Raw genomic sequence first — 20416 nt, forward strand, 5'->3', positions numbered from 1 at the left:
TAAGGGGGAGGTGTTTTGCTAGGTGTGGTTGCTACGGGGGGTTGCTAGGGGGGCTGCTAGGGGGGGGGGGGTTGCTAGGGTGCGAGGGGCTGCTAACGGGGAGGGGTTGTTATGGGGGAGCGGTTTTGCTAGGGGGGTTGCTCAGGTGTGAGTGGTTGCTAGATGGGGTTGCTAGGAGGGGTGGCTAGATGGGGTTGCTATGAGGGGTGGCTAGGTGGGGTTGTTGGGGGCGAGGGGTTTTGCTAGGTGTGGTTACTAGGGGGGTTGCTGAGGGGGTTGCTATGGGGGGTTGGCTTGTGGGGGAGGGGTTTTGCTAGGTGGGGTTGCTAGGGCGGTTGCTAGGGTGGGGTTGCTAGGGGGGTTTCTAGGGGGGAGGTGTTTTGCTAGGTGTGGTTGCTAGGGGGGGGTTGCTGGGGGGTTGCTAGGGTGCGAGGGGTTTCTAAGGGGGAGGGGTTGCTTTGGGGGAGGGGTTTTGCTAGGGGGGGTTGCTCAGGAGTGAGTGGTTGCTAGGAGGGGTGGCTAGGTGGGGTTGTTAGGGGGCGAGGGGTTTTGCTAGGTGTGGTTACTAGGGGGTTTGCTAGGGGGGTGCTTGGTGGGGTTGCTAGGGGGGAGGGAGAGAGTGGAGATAAAGGTTTGAGAAAGATGGGAGAGAGTGAGAGAGGGGGAGAGAGAGAGTGAGGGAGGGAGAGACACACTGAGGGGAGTTACAGTTTTGGAAAGTTTGAGAGAGTTTGGGAGAGGGAGAGTTTGGGACAGAGAGAGAGGGAGAGAGAGAGAGGGAGAGAGAGATAGCCAGAAGCATACAGATTAGCCAGAAAAAGTAGCATACCAGAGGACTGGGAGAAATTCAGAGTCCAGCAGAGGAGGACAAAGGGCTTAATTAGGAAAGGGGAAATAGATTATGAGGGAAAACTGGCAAGGAACATAAAAACAGACTGCAAAAGCTTTTATAGATATGTCAAGAGAAAAAGATTAGTTAAGGCAAATGTAGGTCCCTTGCAGTCGGAAACAGGTGAATTGATCATAGGGAACAAGGAGATGGCAGACCAATTGAACAAATACTTTGGTTCCTCAAATAAGTGCCTCAAATATAGTGATTATATCTCACTCCACCCCTGCTCTGTAGCATGTTCCAGATATCACCCACTCTCAGTGTAAATCTATGTACTAAACCTCTCGTTTGTTTGTTTGTTCCTGAACTACAGCCAAAACAGTACACGATAGTGCGGCAATTTTCAGCCCTCCTTACTCAGGGACATCCTTTTGGTGCTAATGGAAGAAGTTTAATTGAAATCGGTGTTATATTTTTTAAGTTATTCGCATTTTTAAGTTTAAATCTATCTCCTAGGGAGGGAGGGGGGAGGTGGGAGGGAGGTATGAAAAAAGTGGGGTTGAGAGAGAGGGGAGGGAAGGTGAGAGGTGGGGGAGAGGGTCAGCACCAATGCAGGAGAGGTTTGGGCCCAACGGGTCCACTTGATCTATTAAAACCTGAATCTTAGATATACTTTAAAATTCTTTGCTCTCAATATAAACCTGCACTCTCGTGATTTGATATCTTTGCACGCGAATAAGGTTTAGTAAATTACCCTGTATCCTGCTGCAGACTTTGACAACCTTCCCCGCTATCCGCAATTTTTGCTTCCTCCACAAACTTACTAATCACACCTCCCACATTCACATCCAAGCCATGATCATATAACATAAACAGCAAAGGTTGCAGCGCCGATCTCTGCTACACACCACCAGCCACAGACCTCCAAGCAGAAAAATCACCCTTCTACCGCTACCTTCTACCTCCAACCACCAAGCCAATTGTGGATCCATTTCACCAGCTCGCCTTGGATCCCACCTGCCTTCGCTTTCTGGACCAGTCTGACACGCGGAACATTGTCAAGTCCCTCAGTGAAGTTCATATATTGGTTCACAATGAGATCAGTGTGTTAGTTGTACACACCCATCAAATCCACCCGTGAATCCTCTCTCTTTCAACAACCCCACAACCACAAGTCTCCACCCATTCTGTACAACACCCGATCATTCAACCTCTGCTTCCTTCCATGGTCCAAGCCACCCTCCCTCTCTCTCACCCTCCACTCAAAGAAATAGGGGCAGGCCATCTGGCCCCTCATGTCTGCCCGCATTCACTATGATCATGACGACCCCATCACACACCTCCACCTCCTCTTTATCAACCTCAAATTACCACTAACATCAATATCCTCTTGCTCCGATCTGCCTCCATATGTGAGTAGCCCCCCTCCCCCTTAGTTTCTCCTTCACCACCGCAATCTCGCAATCCTCATCACTCTCCACCCTCCCCCTCCCCATCCACCCTCCCCCACCTCACGAAATTCCTCTCCATGGCTTAAAATGTGGAATAAAAGCAGAAATTGCCCCAAATACTCAGGTGGTCAGGCAGCATCTGCAAGGTGAAACAGACATTACATTTCAGATCTAATACTGATGATGAATGGTGTTCAACCTGAGCCATTAACTCTGTTTTCGGTCTCTACAGAAGCTAACCGATCTTCTGGGTATTTCTTGGATCTTATGTCTTTCAGATTTTCAGCATCTGCTTTATTTTTAATTTTTCCTGTTCAATGTTCGATTGGAATGTGAGTTTGACCATAAATTGCCATGAAAACGTTGACAGCCTTCGGCAGGTCGGGCAGTGTACAGTATTTGGAAATGGAAGGCTTTATATTTCTGAGGTACTGTGGAGCAGCGGGTCGAGCCGGTGTCTCATTGGGCTGGATACCAGGGTTCAACCCTTGCGATAATTTGGAGACCACACTGAGAAAAACGGACACGGTAGATGTGGTTGGGGGAGGTGCAAGTGAACCTCTGCCTCACCAGAAAGGACTGGCGATGTCCCTAAGTGGAGTCTGGGAAGGACGTATAGGGATAGGTTTTGCATCTACTGGACTCCTATCTGTAGGCGAGACCAAGTGCAGACCGAGCGATCATTTCGCTGAACACATACGCCCAGTGCGTCTTGACCTATGCGATCTCCGGATTGCCAAACATTTTAATTCCCATTCCCAGGCTGACCTTTCTGTCCAGGGCCGCCTCTGTTGTCAGAGCGAGGCCCAGCACAAATTGGAGGAAGAGCATCTCATATTTCACTTGGGCAGCTTCCAACCCAGCTATGAATACTGATTTATCTAATGTCAAGTAAGCCTTGCAATTCACCTCTCTCTGTCCCCGCCCACACCATGGGCATCCTGCTAGTTTACCTGTTGATGTCCCTTAATTATCATCCATTCCACAGTCAACAATGGACCACTGTGTGCTCAACTTTTCCTTCATCATCAGTGCACGCTCAGATTGTTGTCTTCATTTTCATACCTCATGGTGACCACGAGACATTGACCACAAACACACTGACGCCAACATCTCCCCAGACTGTGCCTCGTCCAGCCCAGCCTCCTGTAACGATGACGTCCCCTTCTCTCAGTCCCTCCGTCTCCGCCGCATCAGTGCTCAAGATGAGGTCTTCTACTCCAGGCCCTCTTTCATCAGGAGACGGGGCTTCAACTCCACTGCAATTGATGGTGCCCTCACCTGTATCTGCACCACTTCCTGCACATTAGATCTCACCTCCCTCCCCTCCAGAGAGAATAAGCGTAGAGATCCCTGGTCTTCATCTTTCACCCCATCATCCCATCCCCAGGCGCTTTCCCACCAGGGGGCGCTCCACCCTCTCCCTGCACCACGACCTTCACCACCATTCATGAACACAAACAGCCCTTTCATGGGAGGCAGAGATTCACTTGCATCTCCTCTAACCTCGTCTATGGCACTCGGTCCTCTCGCTGTGGTCTCCTCTACATCTAAATGCCTCTAGTTCCTCAGCAGACCGAGGAAGTTTGGCATGTCGCAAAATTCGAAGAGTTGCAAGACCGCTGTATCAGTGTGAATGAATTGGTGTTGGTGTTGATCGGACGAGGACTGTGTAGGTCTTACTGAGGACGTGTAAATGGGAACAGGGAGTGTAATCTGAAAAAAATAATTCAAGGGAGAAAAATAACGCTGAATGTTGGGAAGGGAACTACAAATAACCTGTTGGTTTTGTTGACGGCCACATCGATCTAGAACAGTCCCTTCAGCCCACATCAGACTGTGCAATGCCTCTATCGTATGTGCCTCTCCCACCACTGCAGCAGCGCGTTCCAGGCACCCACCACCCCGTGTAATAAAACATGCCCCGCACATCTCCTTGAAACTTGCCCCTCCTGTGCTAAAATCTAAGTCGTCTCGTCTTTGACTTTTCCACGATGGGAAAATAGCCGTGAATCATTCCAACCCGAGAGCAACCCGGCAGGGGGCAGCCGAGAACGAAGGGGGTCCCGGCGCGGGGGCGCCTGCTGCCTCGTGCGGCCGGACCTGGTTCGCCGCTGCGGGGAAATATAGACTGTTCCATGAACTTCTCGCAACTTTGTCGGCGCCAGAAACGTGGCCACTCTTTTTGTACCGCCCGGGTGAGGTCTGTATTTTACCGGATTGCATGCAAAAGCAAAGCATTTCACCGTCCCGAGGTAACTGTGACAATAGAGTATAATTGAATCATTGAGTTGAATTCAAGTTTGCACATGAGACTGTTAAATAAAATTATAGTGTGTAGGAAGGAACTGCCGATGCTGGTTTACACCGAAGACAGACACAAAATGCTGGAGGAACTCAGCGGGACAGGCAGCATCTCTGGAGAGAAGGAATGGGTGACATTTCGGATCGAGACCCTTCTTCATTACAGGAAAATAACTGCAGATGCTGGTACTAATCGAAGGTATCACAAAATGAGTTATTCCAGCATTTTGTGATACCTTCTTCATTACAGTGTTTGCAGGAGAAGTAATGTTATCGTGCAGCCTAATATAATGAACCGTGGCGACTCTCTCTCTACCGCCCAGGTGAGGTCTGTTAAATACAATAACAGTGTTTGGTGTAGAAGTGATGTTATTGTGCAGCCTAATATAATGAAAAATTCACGATGGGAAACACTGATGTGTTGAGTTTAAGGGAATGAAATTTACCCGCAGCTGATTGCAAATGACATCCACTTTGTGGTCAGGGCTGTGATTGACGGGGCTGAGCTCCGCCTCCCCTCAGCCGTGCCCCGCCCCTTTCATTGACCGCGGGTTCAGCAGCAGCTGCGCCGGCGGCTCCACAGCTCCGGGTCCCCCCGGGTCCTAATGCCCGCCGCCACGTAATCGTCCAGCCTCACTTACCCCCTCTGTCCCAAATACTCAGCAGGTCAGGCCGCATTTGCAAGGTGAAACAGACCTGACATTTCAGATGTAATACTGATGATGAATGGTGTTTCCATTTGAATTTTTAGCATCTGCGTGTTTTTTTTTTGTTTTTCCAGTTGATTGGGTGATTGGAATGTGAGTCTGACCATAAACAGCCAACAAAAAAACAGAAAAGGTTGTCGGCATTCAGCAGGTTGGGCAGTGTCTGGAAAGGGAAGGGTTAATATTTCTGAGGTGCTGTGGAGCTGCAGGTAGAGCATTTGCCTCATAGGGCCAGAGACCAGAGTTCAAACATGACCTCTGTTGCAGTCTGTTCGGAGTTTGCACGTTTTCCCGGTGACCACGTGGGTTTCCTGCAGGTTAGAAGGATGAGAGGGGATCTTATCGAAACGTATAAGATTATTAAGGGGTTGGACACGTTAGAGGCAGGAAACATGTTCCCAATGTTGGGGGAGTCCAGAACAAGGGGCCACAGTTTAAGAATAAGGGGTAGGCCATTTAGTACTGAGATGAGGAAAAACTTTTTCAGTCAGAGTTGTGAATCTGTGGAATTCTCTGCCTCAGAAGGCAGTGGAGGCCAATTCTCTGAATGCATTCAAGAGAGAGCTAGATAGAGCTCTTAAGGATAGCGGAGTCAGGGGGTATGGGGAGAAGGCAGGAACGGGGTACTGATTGAGAATGATCAGCCATGATCACATTGAATGGCAGTGCGTACAGGCTCGAAGGGCCGAATGGTCTTCACCTGCGTCTATTGTCTATTGCTCCGGGTTTCTCCCACCTCCAAAAGACATGCGGGTTTGTTGGTTAATTGCTCTTAGTGTGCAGGGAGTGTTGCGACATTTAGCACAGTGGCATCTGCTTATAATGTGCATTAGAAAAGTGGTCTGTGGCTCCGATTGAGCCACGACAAGACTACTGCAATGTTCTTTCTGTATTCTGTGCCAAATCATGCCGTGGAACTTGTGGGTGTGTTTATTGAAAATATAATTACGTACAAAATAGTAAAGCTACAGAACGCGAGTGAGCGCGGAAATAAAACCAGGGGGAATGTAAATGTGGGAAGAGAGAAATAAACAGCAAGTGAAATCAGAGCTGTCGATCCGTTCATTTCAACGCGTTAACCGCGTCCGTCAAAGCAACAGAAATACTTTTATGTAATTCTGTGTCTTGTTGCTTTTATTTTCGTCTGGCTTTATGGTAATTCGCATAAAACTATACCTTAATTGGTACACGTGACAATAAAAGACATTTGAAACCTATATCTAAAACTTACTAAAGCTTACTTGGACAATTTAACGCTTTTAAACGAGCTCTTGTTCACACCTTATCTTTTTTTCTGATTATTGTGTAATCAGGATCTGCGATGCCATCTGCCAGCCTGATTCTCTCCTCGCTTACACCTCAATCATCCCCTCTAACATCTTCAGACTTTAAACTCAAAGCTTGTCACCGACCGATTGCCGAAGATAGACACAAAATCTGGAGTAACTCAGCGGGACAGGCAGCATCTCTGGAGAGAAGGAATGGGTGACGTCTCGGGTCGAGACCCTTTTTCAGACTCAATCTTCGGTTTAAACCAGCATCTGCAGTTCCTTCCAACGCACGGGTCGATTCTGACCGTTTGAAGATGGGTCTTGACACGAAACGTCACCCATTCCTTCTCTCCAGAGATGCTGTTTGTCCCGCTGAGTTACTCCAGCATTTTGTGTCTGTCTTCGGTTTAAACCAGCATCTGCAGTTCCTTCCTACACATACCGACTGAATACTGTTCACTTCAGCTTTGATGGCAACCGGTATTATGGAAGCAAGACCCCATGGCGCTGATGGCGGCGGCAACCCGAGACCCGCTGTTGAGGCGGCTCCTCATCCCCCTCCTCCACCCTCTCCCCCTCATCCCCCTCCCTCTCCGCCGGGCCTGCAGCGCCGACCCCGACCCCGCCCGGCAGCGGCTCCACAAGGAGCGGCGGCGGCTGCGGAGAGAGGCGGCCTTGGGCGGGCCCGGAGTCGAGGAGGAGAGAGAAATGGAGGGGTGAGGGAGAGGAGGTGAGAGAAATGGAGGGGTGAGGAGGAGAGGAAGAGGCGAGGGAGAGGAGGGGTGAGGGGAACGAGAGAGGTGGAGAGGAAGTGGGAGAGGAGGAGGAGAGGTGAAGGAGAGGAAGAGGGGGGTGAGGAGGGGGTGCATGGAGAGGGAGAGAATGAGAGGGAGTGGAGGAGAGGGAGGAGAGGGCGAGTAGGAAGATGAGGGAGAGGAGGAGAGGGAGAGGAAGAGGGGGGGTGAGAGGGAGGAGGAGCAAGAGGAGGAGGGGTGATTCAGAGGTATCATCTTTGTTTAGGAAACGGGGCTTCAACTCCACTCCACGTTGTTGTCCAGCCTCACTTACCCCCTCTGGCAGCTTGTTCCAGACACCCACGACCTTCTGTGTAAAAATGTTTTCATCAGGTTCCGATTAAATCTTGCACCTCTCACCACAAACCTGTGTCCTCTAGTTCTCGATTCCACTGCTCAGGGTAACAGACTGTGCATTCACCCTGTCTATTCACCTCTTGGTCTTATGCACTTCAGCCTCCTGTGCTCCAATTAATAAATCCTTCCCTGCCCAACCTCTCCCTTGCAGCAGATTTACATTCATTCCGCTAGACGGCGGCGTGCGCAGTGGACATGCGTTTTGAACCAGGAAGTGACAGATTCAAAATGGCTTCGAAAGACAGGTTCGAGAGTTTAACGGAGGAGATAGTTTGTCCCATCTGCCTGGATTTCTTCACCGATCCGGTTACACTGGAGTGCGGGCACAACTTCTGCCGCTCCTGTATCACACAGAGTTGGGACAGGGAGGGGAGAAACTCCTGCCCGGAATGTAGAGAGGTGTTTACAGACCGCACCCTCAGGGTGAGTCGGGCCTTGGCGAGACTGGCTGAGAAAGCTCGAGCACTGAGCCTGAATCAGGAAAAAATTCCAGAGAAGAAAATTAAACTTCACTGCGAGAAACATCAGGAAGAAGTGAAGCTGTTTTGTGAAACTGACAAGAAGCTGATCTGCCTGATTTGTCGAGATGCGCGGGAACACAGAGATCACCGCTTCATGCCGGTAGATGAAGCTGTTGAAGTCTTTAAGGTAAAAGCAAACCGATTTTAATCACATCATTTTAATTCAATTTTTATTGTTCAACAGTTTAATTTTCTGATTCCCAAACACAATTCCAGGATCAGGTGAAATCTTCCATCCAGTCTCTCACAAAATATAAATCTGAAATCCACCAAATGGAGCAGCAACAGAAAGAGAAGATTTCTGGAGTTCTGGTGAGGCTTTTAAGTTTCGATTTCCTGATCTTGTGCAGGTTTGATCCCTGTGACGCGTGTAATAACAGGGCAGCGCAGTGACACAAGTAGTGCTGCTGTCTCCTAGTTCTGGTGAGCGGGTTCGATCCTGACCTCGGGCGCTGCCGGTGTGTTCACGCCTTCTCCCTGTGACCGCGGCGGATTCCTTCCACGTCCGCAACAAAGATACTAGAGGAGCAAAATGAACCGCTCCGTCGAAATCCCGTCGAAGTGTAGTACGTAACGTCATTTTAGTAAGCAAAACCCGCCTCTCGCTGTGTAATCAGTGTTGTGGGGGAACAGTATGTGTGATGATCCCATCAAAGTGCAGAAAATATCTCATCTATCAACTCACATTTTTTTGTTTTTTTTATTTTTAAATGTTTTCCCCCTGCTAAATTTCTCTGATTTTATTTTCTTACTCTTTCTGCCCAAGTCCTTCCCATCTTTCCTCCCCAGTCCCCTCTTTTGTGCAGGTTCCCTTGTATTGCTCAAACACACACTCAGCACAAATTTAACATATATATATATATATGTATAGATATGAATGTGTGTTTGTTTGTGTGTGAGATGCAAGATGGAGATAAATAGATCTCAAAGTTCCTTCTCGCGGATCAGAAGCAACTTTGATTTAAAGCAACGCTCTATTTCTCTTTTCATCTTATTTTTCAAATGGAACATAAACCATAAAGGCGATTCAACCTTTATAGATATATGTCTAGTTACTTTCTAGTGATTTCCTCTAATTATTTGTTTAGCAACCTTTTTACTTTCAATCTCTCTCTCTCTCTCTTTTTCTCTATACCCAATACATACAAATATATATACAAATATAAAATCAGTCATTCACACACTTCTCAGCGCATGGTTCTCCCTCTCATGTTCACTGTTCTCTCACATGCATTTCATTAGGGCCTACCCGTACACATTCGCAATCAGTGACATCAAACTTATTTCCAGAAATCCTAATATTGTGAATAAAATAACTATGAACACATATTAAGATATTTTTCCATTATTTTCATTCTACATTAGTGTAATAAAATGTAATGCATACATACCTACACTTATACAGAAGTGCTAGCTTTAGACATGAATAATGTGCATTACCACCATAGTTTAGTTTTGAATGTAACATATAATTGAGGGGGTCGGTGCAATATAGTGCTAACCCTCAGTATTGTGAAAAATGAGTTACAGGCATTGACACGATACCCACTATCCTACAACCTGTAAAAAATTCTTATTTAAATTTAACCGATAAGTTGGTCAAATAACATAGGCACCTTCTAGGTTTTGTTGTGATTAATGGATTTTTTAAATGTGAATATCTCATAACGATACATTTGTGGGTTAGCAGTATATTGCACCAACCCCCTTCAATTTTACATCATTCAAAAATGAATTTCATAAAACAAGGATAACACCTTTTATTTCTGTCATTCATGGTAAGTTTTACATCATTTTGTGTGCAAGATATACAGGGTTGCACTGTTTCACATATCAGCTAACCAATGAAATGAACATGTCCTGATTTATACCAGCACTTCACCTTCCCTCCTTTGTCTGAAGAAGGGTCCCAACATGAAACATCACCCATCCTTTTTCTCCAGAGATGCTGCCTGACCCGGTGACTTACTCCATCACTGTGTCTATTTGAATTGGATTCGTGCTCTGTACCACATCAGGCAGCATTGGTCATTTTAGTGGCTGTCAAGGATTTTTAACTAATCAATTCACCAATTCAAATTTTCTTGGTTCTAATTATAAAGTTAAATGTCTTTTCGATTATATTGTGGATACAGTAGAGTTCTATTGTTTGCAAATGCCTAATCTCTGCTTCCATGACTTTTTAAAATAAAACAAAAAGAGATACAGCTCGTGGAGGTGAAATTATAATTAACAGAGAAAGCAAAGAAGAACAGTTCATTAAATATGATCAATTAGTCAGATACAGACAGTGGATCACTAGTGCAAATATTCAATCAGTAACATCCAAAGTTTAAAGATCACGAAGCACCAACTCTTCAAGAAATAGTTATAGATGTCAACTATCAACCCATCCAAGAAGTTGAACAAAAATAATTGTTTGCAAACATTTTATATACGAAGAAATGTTGTGAACACAGCCCAGTCTGGCACACAGAATCTGCTTACTAAAATGGCGCTGAAATTTACCCATGACCAACTGCGGTTTTAAGAGTCGGGTGGTCTATCTTGCTCCTCTAGTATCTTTGGTGCCCAATACATGCTGGTTCAAAGGTCAATCGGTGACTGTAAATTATCCCTGCGGAGGTGGGTGGTGGGCGGATGAATGAGAATTAATGGGTACGTGAAAAGGAATAGGCAGCAGGGAATTAAAGTCATAAGGAATAGGAGTAGAATGAGGCCATTTGGCCCATCACGTCTACGCCGCCATTCAATCATGGCTGACCTATCTCTCCCTCCTAACCCCATTCTCCTGCTTTCTCACCATAATCTCTGAAACCTGTACTAATCAAGAATCTATCTATCTTTGCCTTAAAAATATCCATAGCCTTCTGTGGCAAACAATTCCACAGATTCACCACCCTCTGACTAAAGAAATTTCTCTTTATCTTCTTAAAAAAGCATCCTTTAATTCTGAGGCTATGACTTTGAGTCCTGGATTCTCCCACTAGTGGAAACATCCTCTCCACATTCACTCTTTCCACGCCTTTCACTATTCTGTATGTTTTAATTAGGTCCCCCTCATTCTCTGAAACTCCAGTGAGTACTGGCCCAGTGCTGACAAATGCTCATCATAGGTTAACCCACTCATTCCTGGAATCATTCTTGTAAACCTCCTCCGGACCCTCTCCAGAGCCAGCACATCTTTCCACAGATATGGTGCCCAAAATTGTTCACAATATTACAAATGCGGCCTTAACAGCGCCTTAAGGAGCCTCAACATTACATCCCTGGTTTTGTATACAAGCCCTCTTGAAATAAATGCAGGCACAGAGTTTGCTTTCCTTACTATCGATTCGACTTGCAGATTAACATTTTGGGAATCCAACATCAGCACTCCCAAATCCCTTTGCACCACCATTTTCTGGTTTCTGACCCCATCTAGAAAATAATCTATGCCTTTATTCCTACCATCAAAATGCACGACTCCACACTTTGAGATATTGATGAAATATTGATCTTCACCTTTCATTTCACAGGAACAGTCACACAACCTTCAGTCTAAGATCAAATCCCAGTTTGCTGAACTGCACGAGATTCTCACTGAGAAAGAGCAGCGAGGACTGGCAGATATCCGGGAGGAAGAGAAGAAGATTCTAAATGCAATGGAGAAAAATCTTCGAGAAATTGAAGAGAATTTAAATTCCATTCAGGAGGAAATCTTTAAGTTGCAGCAACAGATGGATCAAAAGGACAATGTGGTGTTTCTGAAGGTGAGGGGTTACACTACAGTCTGGCGAAGTGAAAGTGCACAGTCACAACATGGTGGGGGATATTTCAGAAATAAATGCTGCATTTACCAGTAATTGAGAACTGGGTAAATGTTTCATCTGTTCCAGTTGTTGTTCCCAAACTAATTGGCCTCTCGCATAATCTATGAGATCTCAGGCCTGCCTGGCCGGAATGTAGAGAGGTGTTTCTATTCTATGGAGTTCAGAACTACGATGGGTGATCGTAATCTGATCCCAAGGGCCACGAATGGACAGAGGGCAGTAAATCTCTGGGATTCTCCAACCCAGAGACTCTGAGAGGTTTAACCTGTTAGACGTATTTATACCAGAGGAAGATACATTTTTGAAAATTCGGGGAACTCAAATCAAAGGAAATGGGACAAAGCAGAGGAGTTCAGTCCCGGGCTAGATCAGCCATGACCACATTGTGGGGATTAACACTGAAATCTTGAACATGGCGCACACAGCAGATTGATCATCTACATCCGGTTCCCATCAGCAGTGGGCGGTCACCTTGGGGGAATTTGCTCTGTTTGTTTTACCCACCTTTGTTCACCATAGAATGACATCCCACTCTACATCATAGACAGGCCATTCGGCCCATCCTATCCAGTCAAGATTTCAGCTCCACTCAACATCCCTCCCATCTACTCACCACACCCGGTAACAATACCCCGAATTCCAGGAGTGCTCAAGTGTTTATCCCGATCGCCCTTAAATTATCTCTGCTGTTGGCTTCAGTCCCTCCAATGCAAGTGAGGTCCATGTTCTCATAACTGCATTCCTTTCAGTATTTGTTGAAGACCGCGTTACATTTCAGCTTTGATTTTTGCTCTCCCATCGATTAGAGATATTATTTCATCCTCACCCATTTAAATCCACCGATAAACTTAAATCCTATCTCTTCACTCCTGCAATCTTCCCCAGATAAACTCCCACGACCTGCCCAGTCTTTGCATTGAGTTCCATCCTCTCAGTTATGGCGTCATTCTCATGAACATTCCTTGTGCTTTTCCCCAACGTTCTACGTCTCTACGGCAATGTCCGCTTTCTATCTGCATGACAGCGGCGATAAGAGTTGGGAAATGGGAATTATCAGAGGGTTGTAGAAATGTGGAGAAATTCCCGCTGTCAGGATGAGGACGATCCATCTCAGTCAATTGAGATTTGTGTTTTATTTCTTTCAGGAGGAAGCTGGTCGCAAGCGAAGGTGGGACATGCACTTGACGGAAACATTGTAAGGTTTTGTTGAACAGTCCAATATATTTCTAACGCTCAGTTTATAACCAGCTGTTAAATATTTGCAGAGTTGGTGATGAAGCCAAACCACAGTCGGTGGTAGATGGTAACTTGCTGCTTGAAAAATTTGAAACTCCTTTTTTGTACAACACGGTATTGGCAGAAACATCTGATGCCATCAAGCAAGGTAAAGCTTATACCTTTTCCATTGTTCTTGTTTCTGACATCTTTAAGTAATGTGTAAATGCAAGCATTAATGGTATTTTGGACTGAAGGGAAATTGAAGATTTGATCTTCCACCAAACACAGCTGCAGAAAAGCATGACAGAGTCAGAGAGCTGTGACACACAGAAATAGGCCCTTTGATTCGACATGACCATGCCAACCAAGTCAAGTCAAGTCAAGTCAATTTATTTGTATAGCACATTTAAAAACAACCCACGTTGACCAAAGTGCTGCACATCTGACTAGGAAAAAAAAGAAACATACAGTGGCAGGCAGCCAAAAACAACGGCGCGGCCATCTTGAACAAAATGTTAATTCAATCACCTACAGTCCAAGTTGCCCAACCAAGCTTGTCCCACTTGCCTGAGTCTGACACATATTCTTCCGTCTTTCTGATCCACGTATCCACCCAACTGTCTGTAAAAGGTCGTCGTTGTACCTCCCTCCACCATTTCCTCTGTCAGTTCGTTCCGTACATACACAATGCATTGACTGAAAAAGCTGCTCATTTTTACTGTTTCCACTCTCACCTTGAACTGATGCACTCTAGGTTTAGACTCTCCTACCTTGGGTAAAATACTGTGGCTATTCACCTCATCTGTGCACCTTATATAGATCTTATACACGACTGTTAAAGCACCCTGATGGGCTCCAAGGACAAATGTCCCTGCCTGTCCAACGTCTCCCTTCAGACCTGATGAAATTGGCGTAAACCCTTTTGCACCCTCTCCAATTTACAAACAACCTCATTGTGTCAAACGCTGTATTTAATATCCTGACCTATGAAAGCATGAGCGACAAACACATTCTTCACCTCCCTGCCTGTCACCGTTGCATCTTCCATGACACTGTGCACCTGCACCCCGACATCTCTCTGTTCTATAAAGCTCCCCGTTTACTGTGTATGTCCTGCCCTGGTTTGTCTCAGCAAAGTGCATCGCCTCACCTTCACATGAATAAATCCAACCTGCAGTTCCTGAGCCCATTGGCCCAGTTCACAGGGATCCCATTTACTCTCAGGAAACATTCTTCACTCTCCACAATGTCACCAATTTTACTTCCATCTGCAAACTGACTAACCTTGCAACCTACATACACTCCTAATCGTGTATATAAATAAGGAACAACAGTGGGCTCTGCTTCCAGTCTGAAAATCAACCCTCTACCAACATCCTCTGTCTGCGACCTTCAGGTAATGTTGTGTTCCATCCGCTAGTTCACCCCGGATTCCATGAGATCCAACCTTCCAGAGCGGCCTCCCATGCGGTGTGTAGAAGTTGCATCTCTCGGAGGGCAGTGAATATCTGATATGTTGTGCCCAGGGTGGTGGTAAAAAGCTGAGTTGTTTGATATGTGCAACTTGGCTACAAATAAATATTTGATAGATCGAAAATATAAGATTATGGGGAACTCACACAGAAGAGGAATTCGTGCCAGCTTAGATCAGCCATGATCACATTGAATGGAGGGGCAAGCCTGAGGAGTGGATCCTAATCCTGCTCCTGTTTTCTTGTGTTCCTTTCCTCCTGTGCACCGATAAATTGACAGACTTGACGCAGAGGGAATGCAGCAAAGATTAATAATACTTGTACCTAGGACAATGTGTTTGCTGTGTGGGGTGAGATTGAGTAGACTAGGCCTGTGTACTTGAGTGTTTCAGTGTATTAGAGGGGATCTCAGTGAAACACAGTGTTCTTACAGGGCTCAATGGGCTGGATGCAGGGAGGATGGTTCCCCTGTCAGAGGGGTCTGGAGAGCGGGCATTCTCTCAGAATGTGGGCCGCACCATGTAGCACAGAGATAAGGAGACATTACTGCACGCAGAGGCTGGGGAACGACCCTGCACCGGTGGCTGTGGAGACTCAGTCATTCAGTGCTCTTGGAGCTGAGAGCCGTGGTTGTACATTACAGAGTCTGGCCCTTCAGCCCATCGTGTCCATGACCATCTTTTCCCAAGCTATACTAATCGATTTGCCCATATTCCATCGGCATTCTTCTCCACCTCACCTATTTAAGTACCTCCAATATATTGATGATATCTCACTCCGCCACCCCCTCTGTAGCATGTTCCCGATGTCACCCACTCTCAGTGTAAATCTATGTACTAAACCTCTCGTTTGTTTGTTTGTTCCTGAACTACAGCGAAAATGGTACACGATAGCATGACGATTTTAAACCCACCTTACTCACCGTCATCCCTTTGGTGCTAATGGAAGAAGTTTCATTGAAATCGGTGTTATATTTTTAATGTTATTCACATTTTAAAGTTTAAATCTATCTCCTAGGGAGGTGGGGTAGAGGGAGGGAGAGAGGGGGAGGGGGGGGGTGAGGGAGGGAGGGAGGGAGGAAGGCGGGGAGGAGGGGGAGAGGTGGGGAAGAGAGGGTGCTGCACCAATGCAGGAGAGGTTTGGGCCCAACGTGTCCACTTGGTCTAGTAAAACCTAAATTTCAGATATACTTTAAAATTCTTTGCTCTCAATATAAACCTGCACTCTCGTGATTTGATATCCCTGCATGCGAATAAGGTTTAGATAATTACCCTGCATCCTGCTGCAGACTTTGACAACCTTCCCCACTATCCACAATTTTTGCCTCCTCCCCAAATTTACTAATCACACCTCCGACATTCACATCCAAGCCATGGACATATAACATAAACAGCAAAGGTTGCAGCGCCGATCTCTGCTATACACCACCAGCCACAGACCTCCAAGCAGAAAAATCATCCTTCTACCGATACCTTCTACCTCCAACCACCAAGCCAATTGTGGGTCAATTTCACCAGCTTGCCTTGGATCCCACCTGCCTTCGCTTTCTGGACCAGCCTTGCACGCGGAACATTGTCAAGTCCCTCAGTGGAGTTCATATCTTGGTTCACAATGAGATCAATGTGTTAGTTGTACACACCCAACAAATCCACCCGTGAATCCTCTCTCTTTCAACGACCCCACAACCACAAGTCTCCACCCATTCTGTCCACACCCGATCATTCAACCTCTGCTTCCTTCCATGGTCCAAGCCACCCCTCCCTCTCTCTCACCCTCCACTCATTGAAACAGGGGCAGGTCATCTGGCCCCTCGTGCCTGCCCCCTTTCACTGTGATCATGACGACCCCACCACGCACCTCTACCTCCTCTTTAACAACCTCAAATTACCGCTAACCTCAATATCCTCTTGCTCCGATCTGCCTCCATATGTGAGTAACCCCCCCCCCCTTCGTTTCTCCTTCACCACCGCAATCTCGCAATCCTCCTCACTCTCCGCACTCGTCCTCCCCGTCCACCCTCCCCCACCTCACGAAATTCCCCTCTCCATCCCCGGACAAAAACTCCGGGAGAGATGTCTGTTGTCCACCCGATGTGGTTGTGGGTGAAACCCCGGGCAGGGTTTCAGTTGTCCGCCCGCCTCTCCCCCGGTCCCGGGGCCGCGCTGCCCGAGTCTCCCCCCGACCCCCGGGGACTCTCTGATTCTCTGCTTCTCCCCCCAGTCTCCGTCACCCTGGATGTGGAAACAGCGCATGCGCAGCTCGAGGTGTCTGAGGATCGGAAGAGGGTGAGACGGACCGGGCCCGGGAGGAGTCTCCCTGACACCGGGAAGAGGTTTACATACTGGGCTTGTGTGCTGGGATCGGAGGGATTCACATCGGGGAGACATTACTGGGAGGTGGAGGTGGCGGGGAGTGAGGGCTGGAGTCTGGGAGTCGCCGCAGAGTCTGTGGAGAGGAAGGGATCGGTCACATTGACCCCGGAGACTGGAGTCTGGAGGATCGAGCGGTGGGATGACGAGTTTGTTGCAGTCACCTCCCCTCCATCCCGTCTCCCCGCCCGTCCCATCCCCGGGAGGGTGGGAGTTTATCTCAGTTACGAGTCCGGGACAGTTTCATTTTACGACGCGGACACCAAGTCCCATCTCCACACCTTCACTGGGAATAAATTCACGGAGAAACTTTATCCTTTCTTCGGACCTTCTTGGCGTAAAGACCAGTGGCTGAGAATCTGCTCCGGTTCCGCTCCGGGTGTGTAAAAGGGTCGGGTCCCGGGACCGGCGTCAGGAGCGGGGCTCAGGGGCTGTGGGGCAGAAACCCGGTGGACAACAGGTCGGCGCTGAACGGCTCCCATTTAATCCCCAAATTCCGCGTCGTAAAAACCCCAGTGAGCGCGGAAATAAAACCAGGGGGAATGTAAATGTGGGAAGAGAGAAATAAACAGCAAGTGGAATCAGAGCTGTCGATCCGTTCATTTTAACGCGTTAACCGCGTCCGGCAACGGAACAGAAATTACTTTTGTGAAAATATTTTTTAAATGTAATGGGATTGGACCCTTCTGGTCAAAAGTCGTTACGGTATTATTAACTCCGTTCAATGACTGGTTCAATGTAATAGATACAGTTCATGTTACTTCAGTGATTTGGAAAATGTACACAACCATTGACACACACGACAAGCTAATTGAAAGATCGCGTTTATTTGAATGATGTGCATTGTTGCTTCCAATACTGTAATTGAAATAAACTCAAAATTACTTGGACTGTACAGATTGCTTTTGAATTCTTTTGAAATCTACTGAACGGGGAGACAGCAGTTTAGTTTGCTTCAGTTTAGATTGGAGATACAGCTCGGAAACAGGCCCCTCGGCCCACCGAGTCCGCACCGCCCAGCGATCCCCGCACATTAACACTACCCTACACACACCCTCTCTCTCCCCCTCTCTCTCTCTCTCCCCCTCTCTCTCCCCCCCCCCTCTCTCTCTCCCCCTCTCTCTCTCCCTCTCTCTCTCTCTCTCTCTCTCTCTCTGTCTCTCTCTCTCTCTTTCTCTCTCGTATTTGATCCATTCCACCATCGAGGGTAGGGGCGGATATTCAGTTCACGGTGTGGTTCCCCTCGACCACCCGGCCATCAGCCTCTGTCTTGCACGCCTTGATCAACTGGTCATGATTATTGGGGATGTAGAGCTCAAAGCAGTTCTGTGCGGTAGAGAGAGAGAGTGGGCGAGAGGGAGTGGGAAAGAGAGAGAGAGGGAGAGATTGAATGTTGACGCATTTTTGAGTTGTACAGGGCCCTGATGAGACCACACCTGGAGTACTGTGTGCAGTTTTGGTCTAGTTTGAGGAAGGACGTCCTTGCTATTGAGGCAGTGCAGCGTAGGTTCACCAGGTTAATCCCCGGGATGGCGGGACTGTCGTACGAGGAAAGATTGGAAAGGCTGGACTTGTATTCACTGGAGTTCAGCAGGATGAGAGGGGATCTTATAGAGACGTGTAAAATTATAAAAGGACTGGACAAGCTAGATGCAGGAAACATGTTCCCAATGTTGGGCGAGCCCAGAACCAGGGGCCACACAGTCTAAGAATAAAGGGGAGGCCGTTTAAAGCTGAGGTGAGGAGGAACGTTTGCAGTTGTAAATGTGTGGGATTCTCTGCCAGAGGGCAGTGGAGTCCGATTCACTGGATGGGTTTAAGAGAGAGTTAGATAGAGCTCTAGGGGCCAGTGGAATCAAGGGATATGGGGAGAAGGCAGGCACGGGTTATTGATTGTCAATGATCAGCCGCGATCACAATGAATGGCGGTGCGTACAGGCTCGAAGGGCCGAGTGGCCTCCTCCTGCACCTGTTGTCTGTTTCTGTCTTAAGATAGACGCAACAGAACTGGAGTAACTCAGCGAGTCAGGCCACAGAGAGAAATGGAGAGAGGGGGAGAGAGAGAGAAGGGGGGAGAGAAAAAGATGGGGGGAGAGAGGGGGAGAGAGGGGATAAGAGAGAGAGAGAGATTGAGGGGGAGAAAGAGATGGGGAGAGATAGAGGGAGTGGGAGAGAGGGAGAGAGAGAGAGGGGTTAGAGAGAGGGAATGGGAGGCGGCAGAGAGAGGGAGAGAAAGAGATAGAGAATGAGAGGGAGTGGGTGAGAGAGGGAGAGGGGGTAGAGAGAGGGGGAGAAAGAGGAAAAGAGAGACAGAGGGAGAGGGGGAGAGAGGGAGTGGGAGAGGGTGGGAGAAAGAGATAGGGAGAGAGAGAGGGGGAGAGAAAGATGGGGCGAGAAATAGATAGAGAGAGGGAGGGAGTGGGGGAGAGTGGGAGGGAGAGCAAGAGAGAGAGGGGAGGGAGGTTGACTGTGTCTGACAGACTGTTCTAGTAGGGACTGGAAGGGTGGAAGGGCCTCCCCCTCACCCCCTCCCCCCTTCAAGACTCCTGAGGACTTACAGACTAACCAAGGCCCAGGCTCTGAACTGGGCCTAGTTTTGAGGCTTCAAAGAACGTTAAAACAGGCCTAGGCTTGAACGCGGCCTAGTTTCAAAGCTCCCGAGGACGTGCGGACTAATCGAGGCTCAGTTTGCTATCTGGTCCTAGTTTTGAGGCTCCAAAGTACTTTAAACAAGGCCTAGGCTTGAACGCGACCTTGTTTCAAGGCTCCCGAGGACTTATGGACTAACCGAGGCCCAGGCTCTTTACCGGGCCTAGTTTTCCAGGCTCCACAGGGCCTAGGAACTCCGTGAAGACCCAAGGGCCAGGCGGCCTTGCTGGAGAATCACCAACAACAGATAAACAGACTGATCCTACAGCTAATTATTCGCTCCACATGCAGGATGTGAAAACAAACCGATAAATAAACTAATAACTCAGCGAGAAATTGTTTCACTCAAACTAACCTTGTCGTACGCTGGTGGAATGTTGGCCTTCATAACGAGAGGAGTTGAGTTGAGGAGCAAAGAGGTCCTTCTGCAGTTGTACAGGGCCCTAGTGAGACCCTAGTGAGATCGCACCTGGAGTACTGTGTGCAGTTTTGGTTTCCTAATTTGAGGAAGGACATCCTTGCTATTGAGGCAGTGCAGCGTAGGTTCACCAGTTTAATCCCTGGGATGGCGGGACTGTCATACGAGTAAAGATTGGAAAGACTGGGCTTGTATTCACTGGAGTTTAGAAGGATGAGAGGGGGATCTTATAGAGACGTGT

At 47.6% G+C, this 20416-nt stretch overlaps 1 protein-coding gene across 1 annotated transcript in view; it reads left to right on the forward strand.

Annotated features, from left to right (window-relative positions):
* The window catches only part of LOC144603037 (zinc-binding protein A33-like), a 74629-nt gene extending 56852 nt beyond the window's left edge, over window positions 1–17777 (forward strand). The window contains exons 3-7 of the mRNA XM_078416168.1: window positions 8454–8549; window positions 11756–11989; window positions 13195–13217; window positions 13315–13433; window positions 16960–17777. Coding sequence (XP_078272294.1) covers window positions 8454–8549; window positions 11756–11989; window positions 13195–13217; window positions 13315–13433; window positions 16960–17495 — 1008 coding nt within the window. The 3' untranslated portion in view covers window positions 17496–17777. The remainder of the gene's footprint in view (window positions 1–8453; window positions 8550–11755; window positions 11990–13194; window positions 13218–13314; window positions 13434–16959) is intronic.
* The last annotated feature ends 2639 nt before the right edge of the window (window positions 17778–20416 follow it).

Source organism: Rhinoraja longicauda, chromosome 19 (assembly GCF_053455715.1).
Source record: "Rhinoraja longicauda isolate Sanriku21f chromosome 19, sRhiLon1.1, whole genome shotgun sequence".
In the NCBI taxonomy this organism is placed as follows: Eukaryota; Metazoa; Chordata; class Chondrichthyes; order Rajiformes; family Arhynchobatidae; genus Rhinoraja; species Rhinoraja longicauda.